The 24,430-nt window shown below is 42.8% G+C and overlaps 1 protein-coding gene across 3 annotated transcripts in view; it reads right to left on the minus strand.

The window, feature by feature from the left end:
- Window positions 1-24,430, minus strand: part of LOC132384679 (integrin alpha-7-like) — a 187,657-nt gene that overhangs the window by 68,366 nt on the left and 94,861 nt on the right. For 2 of the 3 annotated variants that reach the window (XM_059956041.1, XM_059956043.1), the window contains exons 3-5: window positions 20,734-20,813; window positions 16,078-16,333; window positions 14,089-14,220 (exon numbers count right to left, since the gene is read on the minus strand). In XM_059956041.1, the coding sequence (XP_059812024.1) occupies window positions 14,089-14,220; window positions 16,078-16,333; window positions 20,734-20,813 (468 nt within the window). Of the gene's footprint in view, window positions 1-13,316; window positions 13,437-14,088; window positions 14,221-16,077; window positions 16,334-20,733; window positions 20,814-24,430 lie in introns of all 3 variants that reach the window. The other variant, XM_059956042.1, reaches the window with a different exon arrangement.

Here is a 24,430-nt window from a genome sequence, read left to right on the forward strand (position 1 = left end):
TTCATTTCAATTTTCAGCACATCCTGTGGTGACTCACTGCATTCCACAATGGAGTTTGTGAGCTCAGACCTTACTAGCCACATCGCCTCAGCTCCCTGACTCAAAGAAGGAGTTGTGGACACAGCTCAGCACATCACACAAACCAACTTCTTCTCCATAGGCTCTGTCTATACTTCTCACTGTTGCAGTAAAGCAGCCAAAATAATCCAAGACCCTGGCCACCCACACAATCTCTCCCATCCACCCCAGCCCCAATTGGGCAGTAGATACAAGACCTTGAAATCATATACCACAAGGCTCAAGGACAGCTTCTATCCTACTGTTATAAGACTATTGAATGGCTTCCTGATACAATAAGATGGACCGTTGACTTCACAATCTACGTCGTTATGATCTTGCACCTCATTGTTTACCTGCACTGCACTTTCTCTGCATTGTTTTTGCTTTACCTTGTTCTACCTAGATGCACTGTGTAATGATCTGATCTGTAGGACTTCGCAAGACCAGCTTTTCACTGTACTTCCGTACAAGTGACAGTAATAGACCAACACCAGATTTCCCAAAGCTTACAGCTAGGGTAGAGACTCGCAGGGCCTCCAACACCAGCAGTAATCAGTCATAATGCAACAGGCACCGATTTACTGAATTGTCTTTTTTTATAAGGTGGAGTGTCAGCAATTAAATTCATGTATAAGAGTCCTGTATGCCTTGTAGCTCTTGGATATCGGAATATTATTGTGTGCTGCTCTGAGGGTCAGTAGGTTTGCCTAACCCCTGCTCTTGGCTCACATCCATCTAAGACTAGGTTCATACTACCTAGATCACACATCATCCTTATAACCAGCAGATCGTGAAGTTGTCCATCTCACTGATTTTGGGCTGGAATCCAGCCCAATCCCACAAGCAAAGATAGCTTCTAACGTGAACCAATCCCTCAACCAGTTTAATTTCCAGATTTGTTGTTGACGATGTCTAGCCAGGTTGTGTGCACAGGACTTCATATTTGAGCTTTACATAAGCAAGTACACATATACATTACACATGCAAGAATATGCAAAAATCCTTTACATACTCAGTGATTATCAGCAGATTGGGGTAAGCCCTGGGTCTGCACTTATTGGAGTATAGAATGAGGGGGTGATTTTCCTTTTATAGAGTCTGAAGGGGTCTTTACAGGATAAATGCTGAAGTTATTTTCACTAGTGAGAGAGTTGCAAGCAACAGGATCCAGCTACAATACAGAGTAATCCTTCAATACAGAGTAAATGGAAGTGGAAAGTGGCCCCGGAACAGGGCTCAGTAGGCAGTACCCCAGTTCAGTAGGGCAGCTCTGAAAAGCAAAAGGGTGCACCTCCCAAACAATGCAGCAATATGCCAGGACCTACACCCAGTCTGAAAGATCACCACAATATCAGACAAGTAGCAGGGCTTCAGACAGCCGCATTGTTGACCCGAACATTTCCCCATCCCAGTCCCTTGTAATTTACAGCATGAAGAATGAATGGCACAAAGGCAGTAGGACCTGATTTACACCTGGGAACAGTCAGGTGGGGAAAAGAAATGGCTTCTAGTAATTGTGGATGTGAATTGGCCATAAATATAGCCAGTCTCAGTCTTTGTAACTGCTTTTGTGTGAAGATGTGTGCAATGTCAAATGGCAATTAACAATTAAGAAATTGATTCTTTTTTTGTAAATGCAGAATGTCGTCTGTTCAGTTTAGGGCAGGTTACACCAAGGTGAACAATCTACCTTTCTGGGAGAAGTGCCAGAGAGTCATCCAGCATGAAAACAGGCCTTTTGTCCATGAGTCCCTGCTGACTAACAACCATCCATTTGCACTAATCCTATGGTACTCTTCCAGGCTTTGCCACTTGCCTTCAAACTGGAGGCAATTTGCAGCTGCTGAGGAACCAGCCTGGGTTACAGCTCTCCGATATCTGATCGGTTTTGATACAAAGAGGAAGAAATGTCAATATTGATAACACCTCCATCCTTTTTATCCTCATATTTAACGAAGTACTCACAATAAGGCTTGTACTGTTCAATTATTAAACATTTTATGCGATTCCTCAGTGCAGCCCCAGTAACTTGACCTGCTGGGCCTCACCACACGAGAGGCTCAACCTCCGCTGTTGTTTATTTTCCCTCACACCACATCTACTTCGGGCGTTCAGCCACCACCCACACCACCATTTGTGAAAGGCCCAGGACACTCATTTGGGTAGCATGACAGGAAATGAACAAAATGGCTTCCCATACATATCAGCATATTTTACCTTCAGTTTGCTTACTTTCTTCCTCAGCTGTTGAGTGAGAATCACTATAGAATTTTATACTTAGCCCTCTGGTGACTATTCACTAGCCGTTCTATTGAGGTCAGGCACACTATGTGACTATGGGGAGAAATCACAGCTGGTGCAGCAAGATAAGATTCCTTTCATCTGGCCTTTGTCCAGGAATGGTGAAATGCTTATTACCGTCCCAGTGAAGTCTGGTGAATCTGGAATGATGCACATCTGTTTGACTAAACAGCTAAGAGCAAGGTATTTAAAAAAAACTGAGATGGGCTTCAAAATACATTGTTTCCAAAAGCTGCCTGGCTGATTCCTGAAGGAATTGGCTTCTTGACTGGACAGCAAGAGATAAAATAAGATTTAATGGCTGGACAGGAACTCGGACCATGAATATAGTTAATGAACTATATTAAACTGGTTAATGAACAAGTAAACCAAAGGGAAATACAATACAGAGGCATCACAGGATCATAAATGTATCATGTGGACAGAGACTTGATCTAGAGCCATTTGCTGCAAAACCTGAATTGAATGCTGCCAGTTCATCCGCAGCCAGATCCAATTGATAAATTTTGGAATAATCCATAATCCCAACCCCCTGAAGAACTCCATTGCTTTCCACAAGCCAGAGGCAAGAAGTGGTTAACAAGCAAACAAAGCTCAGATTTGAGCCACATTCAAAAACACTGCTCTGTACTCTCTCAGCTCTAAACCAAGCATCAGCAGAACCCATGGACTCAGAGACGGGACTGAGACTCAAACTCACAAGCTCCTGGCTCATCGGGACAGGTACCGCCAACAAGCTGAATTGACTTCCTGAGCCCTTGTTACGTGGTGACTGGGAGTAAAGCTGAGTTTCCTATAGGCACCCAAACTGAATTTACATGCAATGCACTCAGTTTAGTTCACAGTGATTTTATGCCGGTTTGCTTCAATTTGGGGTTTGGTTCAGTTAAGACAAGTGCAGGCTACAGAGAAAAAAAACTGTACACTATGCAAAAACATGATCACACTAAGCAAATGGCTCTCTGTTCACATAACAGATCCACAGAGATCAAAACTGGGATTTAAAAAAACCTGGTTTCCTTCCCAAATATCTTTCCTCTCAGCTAGACTGACCACAAGTGCAATGCCCACCTCAACAAAAAAGGTAAATAGATTATTTGTTGGTGCAGTTTAAAAATAGCTTCTCTCCAAAACTGTACATCAGTTAAATCAAATCAAGCAAGCAAATTCAGTGGCACAAATAACCCTTTAATTTGGGGGAATGAATTAACTGCTGCAGCTCTCAGATCTCAGCTGCTCCACTGTATGCAACAAGTAAAGAAGGAAACACTGGATTCACAAGGTGCAATCTCATGAGATGAGGCAGCCATTTTATTGCAAAATGGCAGATTGCTCCAAATGCTCAATGTTTTCTTCCTCACAGAATATCGGGACTTTTTTCAGAAAACCTGTTAACATGGGTCAAATGTTTGATGAGATTCAGCCAAATTGAGTGCCAACAATCGAATTATTAATTTCACTACATCATTGTGTGACATGCGAAAAGGACGTTGGGAGAATACAGGGAGACTTGGATAGGCTGAGTGAGTGGGCAGATACTTGGCAGATGTCATTCAATGTGAATAAATGTGAAGTTATCCACTTTGGAAGCTGGAACAAGAGGGCAGAGTATTGTCTGAACGGTGTCGAGTTAGGTAAGGGAGAAATGCAAAGAGACCTAGGAGTCCTAGTTCACCAGTCAATGAAGGTGAATGAGCAAGTGCAACAGGCAGTGAAGAGGGCAAATGGAATGTTGGCCTTTGTTACAAGGGGAATTGAATACAAGAGCAAGGATGTTCTTTTGCATTTGTACAGGGCCCTGGTGAGACCACACCTGGAATATTGTGTACAGTTTTGGTCTCCAGGTTTAAGGAAGGACATTCTGGCAATTGAGGAAGTGCAGCGTAGATTCACTAGGTTGATTCCTGGGATGGCAGGGCTGTCTTACGCAGAGAGATTGGAGAGATTGGGCTTGTACACGCTGGAATTGAGGAGATTGAGAGGGGATCTGATTGAAACGTTTAAGATAATTAAAGGATTTGATAGGATTGAGGCAGGTAATATGTTCCAGATGTTGGGAGAGTCCAGTACCAGAGGGCATGGATTGAGAATAAGAGGTCAGTTATTTAAAACAGAGTTGAGGAAGAGCTTCTTCTCCCAGAGAGTTGTGGAGGTGTGGAATGCACTGCCTCGGAAGACGGTGGAGGCCAATTCTCTGGATGCTTTCAAGAAGGAGCTGGATAGATATCTGATGGATAGGGGAATCAAGGGATATGGGGACAAGGCAGGAACCGGGTATTGATAGTGAATGATCAGCCATGATCTCAGAATGGCGGTGCAGACTTGAGGGGCCGAATGGTCTACTTCTGCACCTATTGTCTATTGTCTATTATCACTATGACTATGAACAAGTCAAAATACTCTATACATGGGTACCTCCTGTCTGATTTCTACACCTTATTTCTTCAAATATATTCAAGGGCACCTTAACTCCTCATAAAATAAAGGCAGTTAAGTGACATCCATTTATAATCATTACATTACTGAGACTATTGCTTTATGATTAAACCAGGCTAGTTTTGACAGCCCATTATAGATTACATCCATGGTCAGGAGACCAGAATGTGCTTTTCTTTGAGTTATTATCAAATGCACTTTAAAGGTTATTAACTGGGGCCTAAAAGAGGCTTTCAGAAAGAAGTTCTTGATAAATAATCTCTACGTAGCCCACCAACAACATCATGCACTTAATTTGGCAAAATGTCCCAAGACGTTTCACAGGAATGACATAAAATAAAATTTTGTACAAAGAAACAGACAGAAATGTCAAGAGACAGCCACAGGGCTGATCAAAGAGCTTTTTTAAAGAGGGATCAGAATTTACAAGAGGCAGAGAAGTTTAAAAAAGAATTACAGAATTACAGAATTTTAAAGCCCAGGCTACTAAACTCATGGGTAATCAAGAGGTCAGGATTGGAAAATATCTCAGAGGGTGGTAGAGCTGAAGGAGAGCGAAGTCATGGAAGGAATTTCAAAGCTGAAGTCCAGAGCAACCCTTCCAGTGAGGCTCTGGCTCAGCTAACTTTCCAGTCTGCAACTTCTAGTTACTCTTCCAAGTAGCCGACAATTCAATCTTTTGATGAACAGCAGAGCTGTCTGGTCATGTGTTTTGCACATTTCATTATGAAGACATCTGAAAACATTGGCAGGCTGATTACTAGCTTGTGGTTTGGATTGTGGTGTGGAGGAGAGGGCATTGAGTTCATGGGGAAAAGCCAGGGTAGGTGGGCAGAGAAAGTTGACATAAACAAAAAGGTCAACACACACAAAAACTGGAGGAACCCAGCAGGCCAGGCAGCATCTGTGGAAAGGAGTACAAGCCAAAGCCCTTTAGCAGGACTGGAGAAAAAAGGCCCATACCACCACACCCCCCCCTCACAATTTCCTGTCTCACCTTATCTCCTTGCCTTCCCATCGCCTCTCTCTTGTACTCCTCCCCCCCCCCCTTTTTCTTTCTTCCATGGCCTTCTGTCCCTTTCCCCAATCAACTTCCCAGCTACTTACTTCATCACTCCCCTCCAGGTTTCACCTATCACCTGGTGTTTCTCTCTCCCCTCCCCACCTTTAAGATCTACTCCAGCTTTTTTTCTAAATCTACTTTTTCCGTAGCGGCTGCCTGGCCTGCTGAGTTCCTTCAGCATTTTGCGTGGGTTGCTCGGATTTCCAGCATCTGCAGATTTTCTCTTGCTTGTTATAAACAAAAGGTCAAAAGCGAGCTTCCCTTTGGCTCGCTCATTCCCATCATTCTCAGCTCGAGCATAACAATGAAAATCACTCTCTCCAGCTCTGCCATTGCATTAAAGGCTCAAAGGAACATACTAGAGGTATCAGTAAGAGAGCTAGGCCATTTCAGAGGTTCTTCAATATATTATCCCGACTGGCAGAGGTAAAGGAAGGAATGGGTCAGGTAGGAACGGAGCAAGCGCATTACAAAGTGTTAACACCTATACCCTGTTACTAAACCAGTCATAACTGAAAGCATTCTATCTGGATGCATCACAGCTTGGTGTGGCAACTGCTCTGCCCAAGACACAGCTTAGTCCATCACGCAAATCAGCCTCTCCTCCATGGACTTCATCTACACTGCCTGCTGCCTCAGGAAATGAGCCAACATAATCAAAGACCCCTTCCCATCCTGGTCATTCTCTCTTCTCTGTCCATTGGGTAGAAGATACATATGTAACCCACCAGGTTTAAGAAGAGCTTCTATCCAGCAGTCATAAGACTCTTGAATAGACGTATTGTATGATAAAGATGAACTCTTGACCTCACAATGTGCATCATCATGACCCCTACACTTTATTGTTTACCTGCACTGCTCGTTCTCTGTAACTGTAACACCTTCTGTACCAGCGCAGTGTACTTACAGTATGTAAGCAATTACCTGTCTGGATGGAATGAAATAAAAGCTTTTCACTGTATCTCAGTGCATGTTACAATAATAAACCAATTATCAATTACCACCTTGCCACTTGTGAGAGGGTTAACCGCACTCAAAGGCTAGCCGGGGGTAGGTGGGTGCTGAGGAGAATGGTATCAAGGGCATGGCATCCTGTACGGAGCCAACCAATTGAAAACGGAGGTGTCTACTCTGGATGGCGAGGACTCTCTCTGCAAGGATTCCACAGAGGGACAGTTTAATTCTCTACAAAACACACCTGATGTCCAAAGCCAGCACAGAGGCAATTCTTGTGAGGTATTTCTTTGGTAATTCATATGGATTTATCAATGCCACATATACAGTGAAAGTCTTTGTGTGCCATCCAGACAGATCAGCCGGCTAGTTTTGTTTTGGTAGTTGTGTCCAGGAATCTATTTTTATGTTTTATTACAATTGATGCAAATTAGTACAGTGCAGATGTGGAGGCACATTAGCATAAATGTTAAGTTACTGGACTAACAACCAGAGCTCTGGATGACTGCTACAGGGGCAGCAGTTCAAATCCCACCATGGCAGCTGGAGTGAAAGCTGGCCTTTGTAAGGTGACCATGGATGGTTCCCTAATACCCTTCAAGTAAAGAATGTTATTATCGTCAACCAAGTCTGGCATATATATGACTCCAGTCCCACCAAAGGTTTTGGAGTCAGGGTAACCAGTGGACTAGGAAAAGTCTCTGGAGGTGATGCAGCTCAGAGGAAGATTCAAAAGGAAAACTGCCACTGAGGCTCTCTCAATATAATTGATGGAAAATTCATGTGAATAGGACTATTTTCATATTAGTTTCTTTGCATATAAACTCACAGGTGGTTAAAAGTTTACTCTGTGTGGATTTATGATGCTCTTTTCCATTTCTATAGTGCTTTCAAAACCAGAGGAAATTTATTGAGTTAATCTATTTGGTTTGGCAGTACTGAGCAAATCTACTATAACAAGCTGTTCAGGGCAGTGCTGAGAAAATGGTGCAATACCAGTTGCTCCTATTTAAAATGTATTTTCAGAATCTGGTAGTCACTAGCAATGCCAGCATTTACTGCCAATCCTTAATTGATCTAATGCCATGAGACTTCATGAGCCTAATTCAATGTACAGGACTTCCAAGCTTACTCCTTTCTATCTGCACACCACTGTCACTGCCTGTTCAAAGTTCAAAGCCAAAGTAAATTTATTATCAAATCTACGTCACCATACACAACGCTGAGATTCATTTTCTTGCAAGCATACACAGTCAATCCAAGAAACACAATAGAATCAATCAAAGACCACACTCAACACGATGGACAAACAATCACTGTGCAAAAGACAAAAAAACTGCAAATACAAAATAAAATAAATGAATTAGCAATAAATATTGAGAACACGAGATGAAGAGTCCTTGAAAGTGAGCCATAGGTTATGGGAACATTTCAGTGACGGGGCAAATGAAGTTGAGTGAAGTTATTCCCTTTGGCTGAAGAGCCTGAAGGGTGAGGAATAATAACTGTTCCTGAACCTGGTGGTGTGAGTCCTGTGGCTCCTGTACCTTCTTTCCGACAGCAGCAGCAAGAAGAGAGTACGTCCTGGGTGGTGGGAGTCCCCGATGATGGATGCTGCTTTCTGCGACAAAATGGTGGGGAGGGCATTGGTGTTTCCATACCAGGCTGTGATGCAGCCAGTCAATACACTCTCCACCACACATCTATAGATGTTTGTCAAAATTTTAGATGTCATGCTGAATCTTCGCAAATTCCTAAGGAAATAGAGATACTGTTGTGCTTTCTCCATAATAGCACTTACATGCTGGACCCAGATACAGAGTCTCTGAAATGCTAATGCCAGGGAATTTAAAGTTGCTAACCCTCTCCTCCTCTGATTCCCCTGATGAGGTCTGGTTGATGGACCTCCATTTTCCACCTCCTCCTGAAGTCAATAATCAGCTCCTTGATCTTGCTGACATTGAGTGAGAGGTTGTTGTGGTACCACGCAGCCAGGTTTTCAATCTCCCTCCTATATGCTGATTTGTCACCACCTTTGATTCAGCCTACAACAGTGATGTCAGTAAACTTGAAATTGGCATTGGAGCTGTGCTTAGCCACACAGTAGAGTAGAGCACACAGTAGAGCACACACTGCGAGTAGAGCAGGGGGCTAAGCATGCAGACTTGCGGTGCAGCTGTGCTGATGGAGACCATGGAGGAGATGTAGTTGCTAATCCAAAATGACTGGGGTCTGCAAGTGAGGAAATTGAGGATCTAATTGCACAAGGAGGTACCGAGGCTGTGGGATTAGATGTGCTCTGGAATTGTGATGAAGGAGTCTAGAATACAGGCAATCCCCACACTATGGCCTCTCAGGTAATAGAAACTTGTGCTTACAGAATTCACAAAACATTATGTAAAAATTCTGATATATAGAATAAAATATTAGAAAGCAAGTAAATAAAGACAAATTTTTTCTAACTTGCGTTTCTTGACATCTGCACAGATGACATGCCTTGGCATTATAGAAAATCATGATATAGACCATTTTCTTGGAATGCAACCACCCCAAAATGCTTCCAATGATGGGTTCGCCTGTACTGGAATTCTGTCAGGCTGTTACCTGTGCAGTCTGGCGGACAGCTCTTCTAGGTTGACTATATCCCTGCTACAAGGTTTCTGTAGTAAATTACATTTCTAATAGAGTTCCAGGCTTTAAAACCATGGAGTGGTAAGACATAGGCTCACATCCAGCCATACCGTGGTAAAGACTTGTAGCATTTAAAATTAATATAAAATATGCACAACACATGCTCAATCTGCTCATCTTCTTTCATTCAAAAGTGGAAGTACCTTGAAAATAGAAATTCATTTATAAACAATGTAATGATAAAAGTATGTAACTTATCAGAAAAAAACATCTTGTACAATTTGGATCTCCTTCAAAGGATCCAATGACCAGAAGCCTATCACAAGCTCCCAAAAGGACAATAATGCTCCTTGAAGTATTCAGTGTAGACCTACAGAGCAATCATTGAAAGTAACAGGATACACAACTCCCTCAGACTGATGAAGCAAATATGATAATTCATCTTTTAACAAGTACTTATTCTGTAAAGAGTAGGTTTCTGAATTTTCTCACTGAGGGGTTGCCACAGTGGCTTAAGAGTGAAGCAATCTTCAAGATGCTGAGGTAGGGTTAAGTATGAAGTCATAAACACTCGATGAACTTATGCAAGTGCCAACTCCAATTCCTCAACCCATGCAAGTCAAAAAATGGTGCGCTGAGTTGTAGCCATGAGGGTTGTGAAAAGGTGTGCTGGGAAAAAAATGAGGCATCACAGGCATTCAGTATCTCTCCAAGATGTTGAGAGGCTAGTGCAATGAAGACACCTAGTGGCTGGTCATTAATTGAGTGAAGCAGATGATTGTATTCTTGCTGTTACTGCAATTATTTGTCCAACTCAAGCAAGCTGGCAGCAATTTAAAGGATGGAATGTTTGGCTCCTAAATCAGGCAGCAATTAAAACTGATAGAAACTAACAGGTCAAATTACTGGCATGAGTCAATGGAAATATTAGTTATGAAGTATGGTGATGGAACTGTACTGGCCAATGAGAGGACTAGAGTTATTCAGAGTAAACCAGCCCTTAACTTTACCAACCACCCATTTTAAGAACATCAAGTCCAAAACTAATTACTCGAATTCAAGCTGGAAATGAAAATAATTGGTATCCTGGAGCTCATCTCTTGTATGAACCAGGGTCTCATCAAGGCAAATTGGAATTTGAACCCTCTTGGTCTTTCTTACTTTCTCTCTCTCTCTCTTTCTTTCTTTTGAAGGAGTCATGTTGGGCTACTGATCTACGGGTGCAGATTCCAGATTCCCTTTGATAATTTTGGCCACTCTTCAGGCTATAAGTCTAGTCTGACTAGCTGAACATGTGGGACATGCAGTTGTCATCATCAATGAAGAGCAGCAGTGTAGCTCACTTCTGGATGGCCTAGTGGGACTGAAGCCAACCATCACCACTGTCTTGGCTTCAAATGGTCAACTTGCTTTGCAGCATGACGGAATCAAAGCTGGGACTGCACTGTTTGGAATTTCGTGGCTGGTTCCGAACTGCTGTACACTACTAGTCCACAATCTGACAAAGTGACAGGGAGAGGAGGTGGTCAGTGCAACTGTTAAAGCATGTGCAAAGAGGGCGGAAATAGAGACTGGAAATGACATGACAAGTATCCAACTAACACAGAAAGCTATAAGAAACATGCAACAGGCACTAACATGCCACTGACAGCGAATCACATGGACAAAGCACAAGCAGATTATGACCATCCACATGGACTGGGTGTGCATTACTAATTGCAATTGGTCTTTTTAAATATAACTTGGAATTCTCAGAAACATGCCTTTAAGCTCTTGCATGTTGCCCTTTGATGATACTTTCAATATGAGGGATGGCTACAAAGAGGAATATTTTCCACCTGTATCAGTGCTTTCAGACCAGGAGTAGCTCAGGCCTCTGAGGAAGGCTCCCACTACACTGCTCAGCAACATACCTAAGTTCCAATATTAATTGACAGGTGGTTTCTATTGTTCAAGCCTGACATCCATTAGATGACATTATTCCCAATTATCTTCACTGGATGCAAGCTTAGGCTAGCGTTCTTTCCTGCCACAACCACTTCCTACTTTATTATCCTTTTGAATACATGCACAAAAAAGTGCATTAAAAACGTAGTTCAGGTGCACTGGGTGGGGGTTGGAGTTTTTTGGTACAACAATGGACAAGCAATTCTGGGGTAGGAATTCATTGATGCCTGGTATCAGCTACAAAGGGAGGGACGTAGCCCCAGCAGGTGCCTGGTCTGTGAGGCTTGAGTCTGATTTCAATTATGTTCCTGGGCTTCATATAAATAATCTTGGGAGCAAGTGAGAGCTCCACAAGGATCTCTGCTCTTCAACAGGACTGAGTTTCAGGTCCCACTGCCAATGGAAGCAGCAACTGAGGCTGGTAATAACCAAACCTTTTTATATAGGCCTTTTTAGGACCCCAGAGGGATCCTACAATATTCACCAGGACCCTCACTGCAACTGTCTTAGGCAGTTTTCAGGTTGGCTAACAGCCTTTGGATATTTTTTGAATATTTTTGAGGATGAAGGATGTTAGCTAACAAAATTGGACTTTTTTTTTACACCTATAAAACAGGCACAAAGCTGTCCGATTTCCAAGTGCCTCAGTTGACAATGACAAGTCACAAACCTGAAATTCATAACTTTGGTAATTTGAATTAGAATTAGATTCCCAGAAATATCTGTGGAAGCCATATGCGCTGGATTCACTTTCTATCTCATTCAAATCGTCAAGGGTAATAGGAAGGATATGATTTTGTAGAAGCTTAATTTGACATGTCTAATTGGGAATCTTTCAAAGTCATTCACAAGCATTTGAGATATATCTCGAGCGACCAACCTTGACAACCACAGAGAGCCATTTCTTAGGTTCACCCTTTCCATGTGGGGGGGGGGGCACCAGGTTTCAGCACTAAGAGCAGTTAACTGAAACATGCTGGTGTCATTACATGCAGAATAATCAGAAGCACTCCTTGCAGGCACAATGGCAGGCAGCCATACTCTCTGACAGCCAACTGTGTAATATACTACCAGAATTGAGTGAAGTTGTTTTTGATTGGGCATACTTCCAACTAATGCACAAAAGTTCCTTTGGTGTCACCAGAGCTTGGATCATAACAGCTTGCTTGAAGTCAATTCAACAGACTGTGACGTTGTGAGCTATGCACACATCTCACACGCAACATCACTGCTTCCATATGGTTCCTTGAACATCAGTAATGTCACTTTTAACAAGACAGCTTCCTTGCAGTTAAGTACACTCAGGGACACGGCTTTCACCCGAGAGCTTTTAAGGAAGCTAAACTTTCACTCTTCCCATTTTCAATCTTGTTAACATTTAGTAAAGTTGTTCAGCTTAAATCTGTCTCCTAATGGATCAATTCAACTCAACTAAAAAGAGCACGATTGAGAGTCTGACAACTTCATATTTTCCCACCTTTCTTAGAATAGTAGGAATTAGGACATTTTCCAAGATCTTAGGATCCATATTCCATTTCTGCTTGCTGTTCTGCTCTTTTTTTCAATCCATTTTGTACTCTATCGCTTTCCTAACTGAAGTCAAAGTAATCTCACTGTTGCTGACAAAAAAGTTCTCCCCCACTATTCCTATTTTACAGTTGGCATTCACCTCTAGTCTTGATCAACATTCATGGTAGGCCTCCAAATGATTGGTTATCAGGTTGTTCTAAGGAGCCTGACCAACAGGAAGCAGTGACATTCATGTGACCATCAAATGTGCAGAAATATGGAGCCTTGTAAATGAAACACAACATGTGCTTTGCTTTTTGCCTTTTCAATTTTCCTGCACAAAATGTTTCGACACAGATAAAGACACGAGAGGGAATGGCTGCACACTTTCCCTGGCACATGCTCAGTTACAAACCTAAGTAACTATGTTGGGTTACGTCATGAGGGCTTCTGGCTGTTTTCTCAGCAGGGTCCGGTGTCTTGTAAACCAGCTGATCAGGGTCTGAACTACTGGTTGTTGACAGAAATATTAAACCTGTGCATTCGAGACGGACAGGGAATAGGAGAAGGGGGAAAAGAAGAAGATGAGTTAGACTTCAGAAGGAAGCGTACAGCAGAGGGCGGTGACTGGACAAGCAGCTGAGGGCTCCACGGGGTTTAATAATAGCACTGTTGAATTTCCAGTCATAAATCAGAGAGGGCAGTGTGGGGTTGAGGCAAATAATGTTTTGCACTTCACCACAAGCAGGAACTCATTCTTTATTTTCACTGGAGTCCCTGGTTTCAGGAAACTGCTAAAGGCCATTGTTATCAGAGCCACTGTTATCTGAAAAACTCAGCTGTCAGGTTACCATGATGGGCATGGTGCAGAGACAGTGCACCATCAAGAAAGGCCATGCCCTTTAATGGTATTGCACGCTGTGATGCCCCGTGCAGAAATACAATACCAGTGCACAGCTTATGTGACTTGGTGGTGAATGTAAATCCAGCAGGAGTGCTTTCACATTTTACAATAAGCCTGCTCATGAGGTACAGAAAGCAAAATGAGAACAACTAAAATCAAAACAGGTGTTGGGAACCCAAAATGGTCAAGCCAAGTATTTTGGTGGTGATTCTAAATGGAACCCTCAGCTCTCTTGGAATACCTCCAGTCACCGCTCTCTGTCTGCACTGGACAAATATCCTACCTAAGTAGCTATGGGCAGGTACAGGAACCAGCTCAGCTAGCTGCTTTCTTTCATCACCCACTTCGTATGGTCCGTCGTCATAGATGCCCATGTAGACCAAAGTATGACTGAGCTGTTCTGCCCGAACATTACCTAAAAATATTGAGAGGTAAATGAAGCAAAAAATAACAGAAGATGTACCATACACCTGCATTAGTTCTCAACATTGTACGTGAGTAACGGTACACTGCCCAGGTTAAGACCTGCGTTACGAGCAGGGTCTTTGCTCCTGGGTCGCATGTCACACAAGTCTTTCCTATCAAATCCACACTGGGTAAAGGGCGAGGACACAGAGACTGAAAGCAAAACTTGGCCAACTTGGCAGGAGGGGAAATCAATGAAGTGGACTAGATCATGAAACGTGGAATGGTGACTTACCTTGCCTAGAAGTTGAGTCGGTCAAGAGTTGCAGGCCCAACATGGAGATTGAAGATGGATGACAGGGAAGTCCTAGGCTTTAAATGGAACCAATCTCATTGGCCCACCTCAAAATGATTGAGGGTAACGGGTCATCGCTTCTGGTACTGCCAGGAGTTCCAGTGGCTCTGCTACTGCCATCAACAGATTATTCTACAGTGTCAGTTAAGCATATTTTATACTGTAATTGAGCACTGCTTTTTGCTTGGGCAGCTGACAAACTTTTTGAAGCCAAATCAAGGAACTCCCTGGATGTTTACCAATAGTTTTTAATATGTCCTGAAAGTGTCACGGATGGATACAAGAAATCCAGGAAAACATAGGCAAATGCTTGCTACTTACAGCATATTGTTAGAGTTTACAGATGTTCCTTTAAAATTCTTGCCTGACAACAAAAATGGCAAAATGTTACTTTAAGGCAAAATGGGTCATCTGCAGATCATGGAAGGAAAACTTCTTCCTGATTCAGGAATAAAGTTTTAGGGAATAAACATCTGGAATATACATGAGCAGGTAAGAGACTCCTTCAGAATCCTCCCAGGCTTAACTCAACATGAGTGGCCATCACACAGTTACAACTTGTATCCCTCTTAAATAATGGATCTGAACACATAACCTCCTTGTTCAGTTGTTAACAGGGATGGTTCTGTCCTTTTCAGGTTAATGTTTGCATTTGCAATGGTGAAAGATTCAATTACTTTGTGTTTTCAAGATCAGTTGTAGCATACATAACCCAAGCTCAGGAAAGCATCTTGTTTCGTATGAATGGCATCTTGCCATTCCCTACACCACCAATTCTCAGAACTTCTCGGAGTGATATGCCCAGTCCGACAGTTTTGACCTCTGACAGTGAGCTGACTTTCTACACTATCGGTTTGAGTTGGATTCTAATCAAAACCTGGCTACACTGCAGGCAGTTGAATGAAACAGTGGCCATAACTCCAAGTGTTGAGGATGGATATGGAGCAAGCAAGTAGATATCTTTGTGTTAATGCCCTATGTCCGCTGTAGGCAGCGGATTATGTAACTTGCTGAATAACTCTGCCCCACCCACAAATTTCTCAGTGTTTCCTAGTAGCTGGATATAGCCCATTAAAGACGCTGATATTTCTGCTAGCTGCTCATACCATCAACCACTGTGGCAGGCAGGGGGAAGTTTTTGGTTGGGGGTGGGGTTAAAATTCCTCAGCACCAAACTGGCTAAAGTAATGCCTATGCTTGCCATTCACCTGACATACATCTACACAGTATCAAGAGAAAGGACTGCATCTGCCTCAGGCACAAGCTCTGAGAGAGTAGTGCCCACTTGCTTCAAACCTTAGAATTCAAAGTGACAGTGCAGTGTGTCTCTGGTCAGAAAAGGAAACTAAGATGCAAACTATAGATAGCTCAGTGCCTGCAAAGTGATTTTATGACTCACAGGATGAGTAAGTGACAGTGATGATTTCATCACTCAACAATGTCCATTATCTTGGTCACCTTAGCAAGAAGGCCATCAATTCCCTTCTCACACAAAACTTGTAAGTGACTGACCTTTCCAGTTGTACGTGCCTGGGGCACCGAAAAAGACGTAGTGGTTGTCAGGAGTGAAGCCCGCTGCGATGCCCTGCTGGCAGTAGCCGAATCGGTGGTGACCCTGCGAGCGGCCTTCGCAGAATTTCCAGTCCCCGCCCTCCAACTCGTCTTTGATCGTTAAATCCTGGTTCAGGACGTAGCAACGGCCAATCATGTCCCGGGTTTCCTCCGGCTGATTCACGCGCTGCCTCACCTCATAGCGATGGGCACATGTCTGCAACCAATTTAAGACACTCACTTGGAATTTATATGGCAATAAATGGTTATTTGGCCCAACAGGTCAATTCTGACATTTATGGTCCATGAGAACTTCTCCACTGCACTTTTCCATTCATTTCTCCATCCTCCATCATCTACTACTCTAAACGTATCCCTTCTGTTCCGCTCACCCACACCACGTGTGGGCAAGTTCTAAATTCTCACTCCCAAATGTAAGACTATTGGCTCTGGAGTCTCCGGTAAACAGACACAATTTTCCTACAGCTGTTGAAACTCACTCCTTTAATTGAGTCACTTAACTCTTCCCCCATCTCAGGATAACCGCTAGCTGCCTGCAATATCCTGAAAGGTCAGGTGTTTATGCTCTTCTTAAAGAACCATTGATAGCTGTGGTTGTCAGCCCTGTGAGCTTTCTCATAGAGTAACACAAGATCACTGGTTTATGGCTCAGTGGATTAATATCAAAGTTATATATTATATATTACTATATGCTACTGAGGACATGAGTTGCAGAGTCCTTGAGTCTGTAGATTTTTATTTACTTATCTGGCTGTTTATGTACTTATTTATTTATTATTTACAGATACAGCACAGAATAGGCCATCTGTCCCAATGATTGCCCAACGATTTGCCCAACGCTGGCCCCCTAGGCCTGAATCGACGTAGTAGTAGTAGTGGCAACCTACCTATTTAACCCTAGCCTAATCACAGGGCAATTTACAATGACCAATTACATCTTACAATTAAGGTACATCTTTGGACCGTGGGAGGAAACCGGAGCACCCAGAGAAATCCAACATGGTCACGGGGAGAAGGGACAAACTCCTTACAGGTGTCGTTGGAAACTCCAAACTCCAACACTCTGAGCCATATTAGGGTCACGCTGACCGCTACACTGTTGTGGCGCAAATGGGAAATCAGTTCAGAGTTGAGGTGAGTGAAGTTATCCATGCCAGTTCAGGAGCCTGATTGTGGTAGGGTAATAACTGTTCTTCAAACTGGTGGTGTGGGACCTAAGGCTCCTGCACCTTCTTCTGGATGGTCATAGCAAGAAGAGGCCATGGCCTGGATGTTGGGGGTCTTTGATGATGGATGCTGCTTTCCTGCGGCAGCCCTCCATGTAAATATATTCAATGGTGGTGAGGGCTCTGCCGATGATGGACTGAGATGTTTTCACTATTTCCTGTTGACTTTTCCCTTCTTGGGTGTTGGTGTCCGAGTGGGAGGTGGCCATAGAAAGGGTATGGAGACCCTTTGTTGCGCTGAGTGGTCATACTGAGCTAGATCTGCCCAATGCTCTGCTCCTCATTACAGTCAGCAGTTCCCACTGCAAGTGATATGCTTGAATCTTGGGTTAAGGCAAGATCAGTTTCAGCCGTTAACTATTTTGCAGTCAAACTGGAGCTGTCGCCAGAGAGCAGATTGTTCAAGCTCGTCTGCAAAACAGTTCAATTTCTTCCCTTTCATGTCTCTTTTTGGATGGAGTTCTGTTGGAGTCTGTCATCTCCAGCTGCATTCAAACTTCAGTTCTTTGCGGTGATGGTGCAGAGCTTGCCAAATGGTCATATTTCAACATTCCTCAGGGTGCGGCCTGGAGGACGTGCACCTTTGTGGTAAGGCCCTGCAGCCCTGTGGCAGACCAGATTCCATGCCAGTGTCACCAACTGAGGCGTCGCAGGAGAAACAGAACATTGCGAGCGGAGACCTCTGTACTCAGGCGATCTCTCTCTCTTTCTCTCGATGGAGAGGGTAGAGTTTGCTGTCGATTCTTCAGTTGGAGAACTCGGAATAAAAGCGACACAGCAGACTGTAACATCACAATCAGCGAGCTGTTGCATTTTGCTGGTCTCCCCTCTCGCTGTGGAAAAGGGATGGCACCTCTCTGTCCCTTGTTTGGGAGAGAGAGTCAGAGAGAGAGAGAGACTGTGGCATGTGAACAATAGCTTTTTGTTGGATTGCAGATCATGGGGCTCTTTGGGGGCTTTGCTATTGCTTGCTTGGTGGGTGGTGGGTGTTGACATTTCCTGCTGAGGGAGGGAGAGGGTCGATGCTTTGCTGCCACTTGTGCGTGGGAGGGGGGAGGGGGGCTTTGAGGTTATAATGTTTTACTGTGATTCATTCTTTGGAGTTCTCTTCTGCTTTGGTGGATGTCTGCAAAGAGCAAGAATTTCAGGCTGTATACTGTGTACACTCACTGATATTAAATGGAACCATTGAACCATTGAAATTGCCCGCAATGTTAACGCACAGTAGCACAGGTAATACAGTAAAATGATGACTTGTGAGAGAGCTGAAGGATCCTAAGCCTACAGGAGGCAACATGTGGTAAGAAAACAAAAACAAAATTGTAAGTCACTATTTTTTTAAAAAAAGAAACAGAGGCAGAAAATTGGCAAGGTCAAAATACAACTGATCAGTATTGAGGAAACGTTTATTGTTCCTGGAGTCTGGTTCAATATCGGAGATCTTAATGTTAATGCCAGGAACAGCCATTCTTATCAAAATAGTGCTCTGCTTGATCCCAGGCTGCAAAATAGCTTCAGCTAAAGCCAAATGCATTTAAAGATACTGTGCAGCTAACCAGTAAGAGGTGACCTTGCAGCAAAGTAACATGAAAGTAATATCACTTGACTGTGCCCACTTGGATCTCAACCACAGAGTGACAGAAAAAATTAAGCAACAGACCAGACTGGGATTTGAACCCACAAACATCTGATCATGGGATGAGCTTTATGCTGATTATGTGATGAGACTGTGTGCCTTTTTAAGATGAGATTTTCCTCATTTATTTTCTCTGATGGGTCTCGTGATCATTCATCAAGGCATCCTTTCAAGTTCAAAACCATTTAAAAGGGAAACGGTTGCTTTTAGCAGCTTTTGATGATATTTCTGCTTGCCTTTTGCCTACATGGTGAATTTTGACAACTTTGTCAGGGAAACCTGATAGGGGAGGGTCAGGCTGACACTGCAGCTGCATTAGTATCAGAGATAGGTTATCCCTGAACCACTGCTGCCAACAATCCTTTCCACTCTCTCGCTCCTTTAAGCTCAGTAACTCTTGTTGTTTTTCGCGTTTTAAGTGGATCCCAGAAGTCAAACAATGATTGTAAATTAACTGCCCATTCCTTTTGGGGTTCTTCTGGTCAAGGTGGTACCAAGCTGCGGTGTCCGTCCAAGATGATGGCTCAGACCTAGTTGCTTTTTTTAAGTTTGTATGTGATGGTTCTGGGGACAGGTCGGGGGAGTTAGGGGTTAGGTCATGTTAGGGTTCAGGGACAGTGATGTGGTGGAGTTAGAGGTCGTATTAGGATTTAGGAACGTGGAGGAGTTCGAAACTAGGCTGGAGTCCAAAGGTCAATGGTTCATTTATTATTGAAGTACACAACTCTGAAATTCATCTTCTCCAGATAGTCATGAAACCAAGAAAGAATGGCAGCATGATTATCAACCCCCAAATCTCTTCTCCTCACACAAAAAATGGAATAAAATCAGAACAGGCACTTCATCCCTCCCCACCCACAAAAACGAGAAAGATTGGGCAAAAAACGCAGAATATAAAAAAGCCATGACTGAAAAAAGTCTATAGTCCAAGTCCTTATCCAAAATGCAGAAAATCTGGGGAACATTCTCCAGGCATAGTGGCAGGCTCTCCCCTCTCCAGTAGCAGAGCAATCCCACCAGAGATCGAAAGCCAAGAAACCGCAGTGGGCTCATTTTGTTGTTGTTGTTTTGTTACTTGGTGTGTTCTGTGTTGTTCAGCTGAGCATTGTGGCCAAACTACCTTGAATGTGTGGTGACACTAGTGGACTGCCCCCAGCACATCCTTAGGTTGTGCTCATTGTTAACACAAACAACGCAATTTTACTCTATGTTTCCATGTAAATTTGAAAAATAAATAAATTTGAAACTGAATCCTCTCCAAGCTAGTTTCCTGATACTGTCACTTCCATAATTCCAGCCAAGGAGTGTCCCTGTCAAATAGGTTAATCCTAATCTCTTCATGCAGTCTTTCTGAATTGAACATACCTCTCAGACCTAAGGTACTGCAACTGTTAAAATGCAACAAAAAGCTTAGCCCAGCCAATGACCAAGGAAGCATCGAGTTCCACCTCAGTGTCGTTCTTTTTTTAAGATTTAATAACCACCTTTCCCTTTACCCTTTTACAGCCTTCTAAACATTTTCCAACCATCCCTGCACCAGCATTATTGACTCCATTCTTGAATAATCAAAGCAATATTTAAGGATTAAATTGATTTTGAATGCAGTCGCTCCATGTCTGATCGGTTACTAGTTCACAGCTGTTCAAAGGCATAGCTTAACTGCTCAAACTGTGTCTTCCAGCAGATACACTATATAATCATTCCAAATTCCTTGGCTTCTCGTTATCAACTCACCACAACCTTCCCTCCAATTCCTTGGCTTTTGACAGTCACCCCCAACCACTGGTTTTCTTTGCTCTCTCTCTCCAGGTCAACTGGAAAAGACAGAAACGCACAGAGTGTCAGGCCCGATTGTTAGTCAGATCCCACCAGCTAATGCATGAACATGGCTTCCCCACTGAAAACAGCACAGTATCAAATACCAACAAGCTTTATCTTTTGTACAAAGTGCCTTGCATTTTTTAAACATTTAACAGTGAACTCCCTTCTTGTGAACTGCTACAGAGCCTTGTAAAAATATTCAGCCCCCAACCCTTTGTTCACATAAATGAGTATTACAACCAGGGAATTTGATCAATTTAACTGAGAATTTTTATTTGTGAATCACACGTTCCTCTTCACAGTACTGTCGAAAAAAACAGGGAAAATGGTAAAGCATGGAAAATTAAAAGTTCAAAAACTGAAATGTCAGCAGTTCAAAAGTATTCACCCTCCTTTGCTCAGTACTTAGCTGAACCACCTCTCGCACCTACTATAGCTAGTGGTCTTTTTGGATAAGTTTCTGTTAGCTTTGCACATGATGGAGCAAGATTTGCCCATTCCTCTTTGCAAACTTGCTCACATTGTGCCAGGTTATTTGGCAGCAATCTGGAGGTCTTGCCAGAGATGTTCGATCAGGTTAAGATCAGGACTGACATCTCAAGGACATCAGTTTCCTTCATTTGAAGCCTCCTCCATTGTTGCTCTGCAGAGTGCTTTGGATTGTTGTCGTGCTGAAAGACTAACTTTCTGACAGAGGCTATCAGGTTTTTATCCTGGATCTCTCTGTATTTCGCACCATTCACCTTCCCATCAATCCTGACCAGATTTCTAGTCCCTGCTGCTGCAAAGCATCCCCATTGTGTTACTTGGCTGATGCGCAGAATTAGATTTATAACACACATACAACTTAGTATTGAGGCCAAATTAGTCTCATCCAACCACAAGATCTTCTTCCACATCTTTACAGTATCTCCTAAGTGACACTTAGCAAAACCTTTCTGGGCAAAGATATACATTTTTTTTAGCAAGGGCTTCTTCCTTGCCAAGCTTCCATAAATACCGTTTTTGTGCAAGGCCTTAGAGATTGTGAAACCACAAACTTCATCTCCAGTTACAGCCACTGGCTTCTACAATTCATTCAGAGTGTGTGGTGAACTACATATACCTGTCTGGACATGCCGCCACTGCTGACTGCTCCCGTGGCTCCTCCCATTGACCCTGGTATAAAGGTGATTGGAGCCTGAGCCCTGGCCTTAGTCTCCAGGATGTAGTGTGGTGGTCAATTGCTGCTTGTTCTTTCTTCCAGTCAATAAAAGCCTATATCTCACCTCACGTCTGGGAGAGTTATTGATGGTGCATCAGAGTGACTGTTGGTGTCACAGTAGCCTCTCTTGAAAGTTCTCCAGTGACTAATTTTAGAGGGGTGGCCTGACCCGGACAGTGTGCCTGTGGTTTGATATTTTTCCACTTTTTCACAATGAACTACACTGAGCTCTGAGGTATGTACAGTGCCTTTGAGATGGTCTTGTGCCTTCCCCAGATTCATGCTTCTGTGTTATCATTTCTTTGACTAGTCCTGAATACTCTTTTGACTTCATTTTGGTTTGTTCTGTTGAAAATCTACAATACTGTTGGACCTTACAGAAAGGGAGTATTTATTCTTATGAATTCGGTGAAAACAGGTGATCCTCCATTTTTCTACATCAACAAATTGAGTGAGTTGGTAAGGTAGGAAAGGTAGCATAGTGATTACAAAGGGGATGAATACTTCGTCAGCTTCACAATTTTGGTTTTTAATTTTTAATAAATTGTTGACAGGTTTTAGAATTTTTCTTTTGATTTGACATAATGCACAATGTTTTGTAGATTAGCTCAAAATATCCTATTTCAATATATTTTAAACTTGGGCGATGAGTTTAAAATCATGTAAAATGTGAAAATGGATTGGGCACTGTATACTTTTACAAGGCACTGCATATTTGCTCCTTTCAGATCATGAGTTCAGGCTGCATTTTTCACCTTTTTAATGAGTTATTTGATTTCATATTCACCAGTTCTTTTGCACAGAATGTTTCATGCCACTGAAACAAATCATATTTAAGCAAAAGCAGTTGTAACAGATAAAACTGCTAAAGTACAACATACAAAGATGTCAAAGTCAATCCCAAAATAATAATCAAGCCCATCTTCAAACATCAACAAACATTTATATAGCACCTTAAATGTAATAAACATCACGAGCAGCTTCACAGGTGCTTTATTGAATATAATTAATAAGTAGGGGAATAGCATGAATGGGATTGTTCTGGGAGTTGGCTTCCTTCATACATACAAATATGAATAAAAGGATCTTCAGATGGATAACCTCAGGCTTAGTTCAATAAATCTAAACTCCGACATAGGGGCAGGAATAAGTCAGTATATTATACTTTCATCGGAAGAGAAGACCCTGAGATTTGCAATCCACCTCCACAGCCTCAGAGCAAAGGCCTGACATTACTCTACCATCACTTCTTCAATTCAACTCATCTTCTATCCATTTCCAACCTTGAAGGTTGATTAGTTACTATTATTAATAATAATATTAACTCTACGTTAACTCTATTAGTTAATCTTCACTGACACTATCCTTGGGTCTTTCCCATTTAAAATAATCCATAACACTCAAGGCTCCATACAGGCAGAAACCCGAAATGTCACGTACATACAGAACGGTTCTGACTATAGAGAGGCAACGCATAACTGAAGAGGAATTAATGGGGATGAATTATTTTCTGAATTCTCATCTTGGGTTTCAGGTTCTTCTACTGACCCCCTCAGCCCTTTTGACCTCTGAAAATACACGGCACGGTAGCATAGCAGTCAGAGCAATGCTTTACAGCACCAGCAATCACTGATCGGGCTTCAGTCCCCGCCACTATCCGTAACTATATGGATTTCCTCCAGCTCTGGTTTCCCCCCACATTCCAACAACATACAGGTTAGGGCTAGCAAGTTGTGGGCACTCCATGTTGGTGCTGGAAACATGGCAACACTTGCAGGCTGCCCAGCACATCCTTGGACTGTGCTGGTTATTGATGCAAATAATTCAATTTCAATATATGTTTCAGTGCGTTGATGTACAAGTGATAACTAAAGCTAATCATTAATCTTTAAATCTTTAGTCTGCTCAATTTTTGTCCTCTTGCAGAGCCCTGCTTATTAATCTCCTCTGCCTTTGCTAGCCTACACCTTCAGCTTTTGAACCTGACGCTTTGGAATTCCTTCACTAAACCTCTCTTTCCTCCTCAATGGACATTCCTGATAAAGGATCCTGTACAAAGAAGATAGAACAGTAAAGCACAGTCCAGGCCCTTTGGCCCAAGATGTTGTGCTGACCTTTTAACCTACTCTAAGATCTATCCATACAACACACACAAAACGCTGGAGGAACTCAGCAGGCCAGGCAGCATCTATGGAAAAAAAGTACTGCCAAAGGGTCTTGGCCCAAAATGTTGACAATAGTCTTTTCCATAGATGCTGCCTGGCCTGCTGAGTTCCTCCAGCATTTTGTGTGTGTTGCTTGGATTTCCGGCATCTGCAGATTTTCTCTTGTTTGTGCTAAGACCTATCCAAACTTTCCCTCCATTTTTCTATCATCCATGCGCCTATCTAAGAGTTTCTTAAATGT

Source organism: Hypanus sabinus, chromosome X1 (assembly GCF_030144855.1).
Source record: "Hypanus sabinus isolate sHypSab1 chromosome X1, sHypSab1.hap1, whole genome shotgun sequence".
NCBI lineage: Eukaryota > Metazoa > Chordata > Chondrichthyes > Myliobatiformes > Dasyatidae > Hypanus > Hypanus sabinus.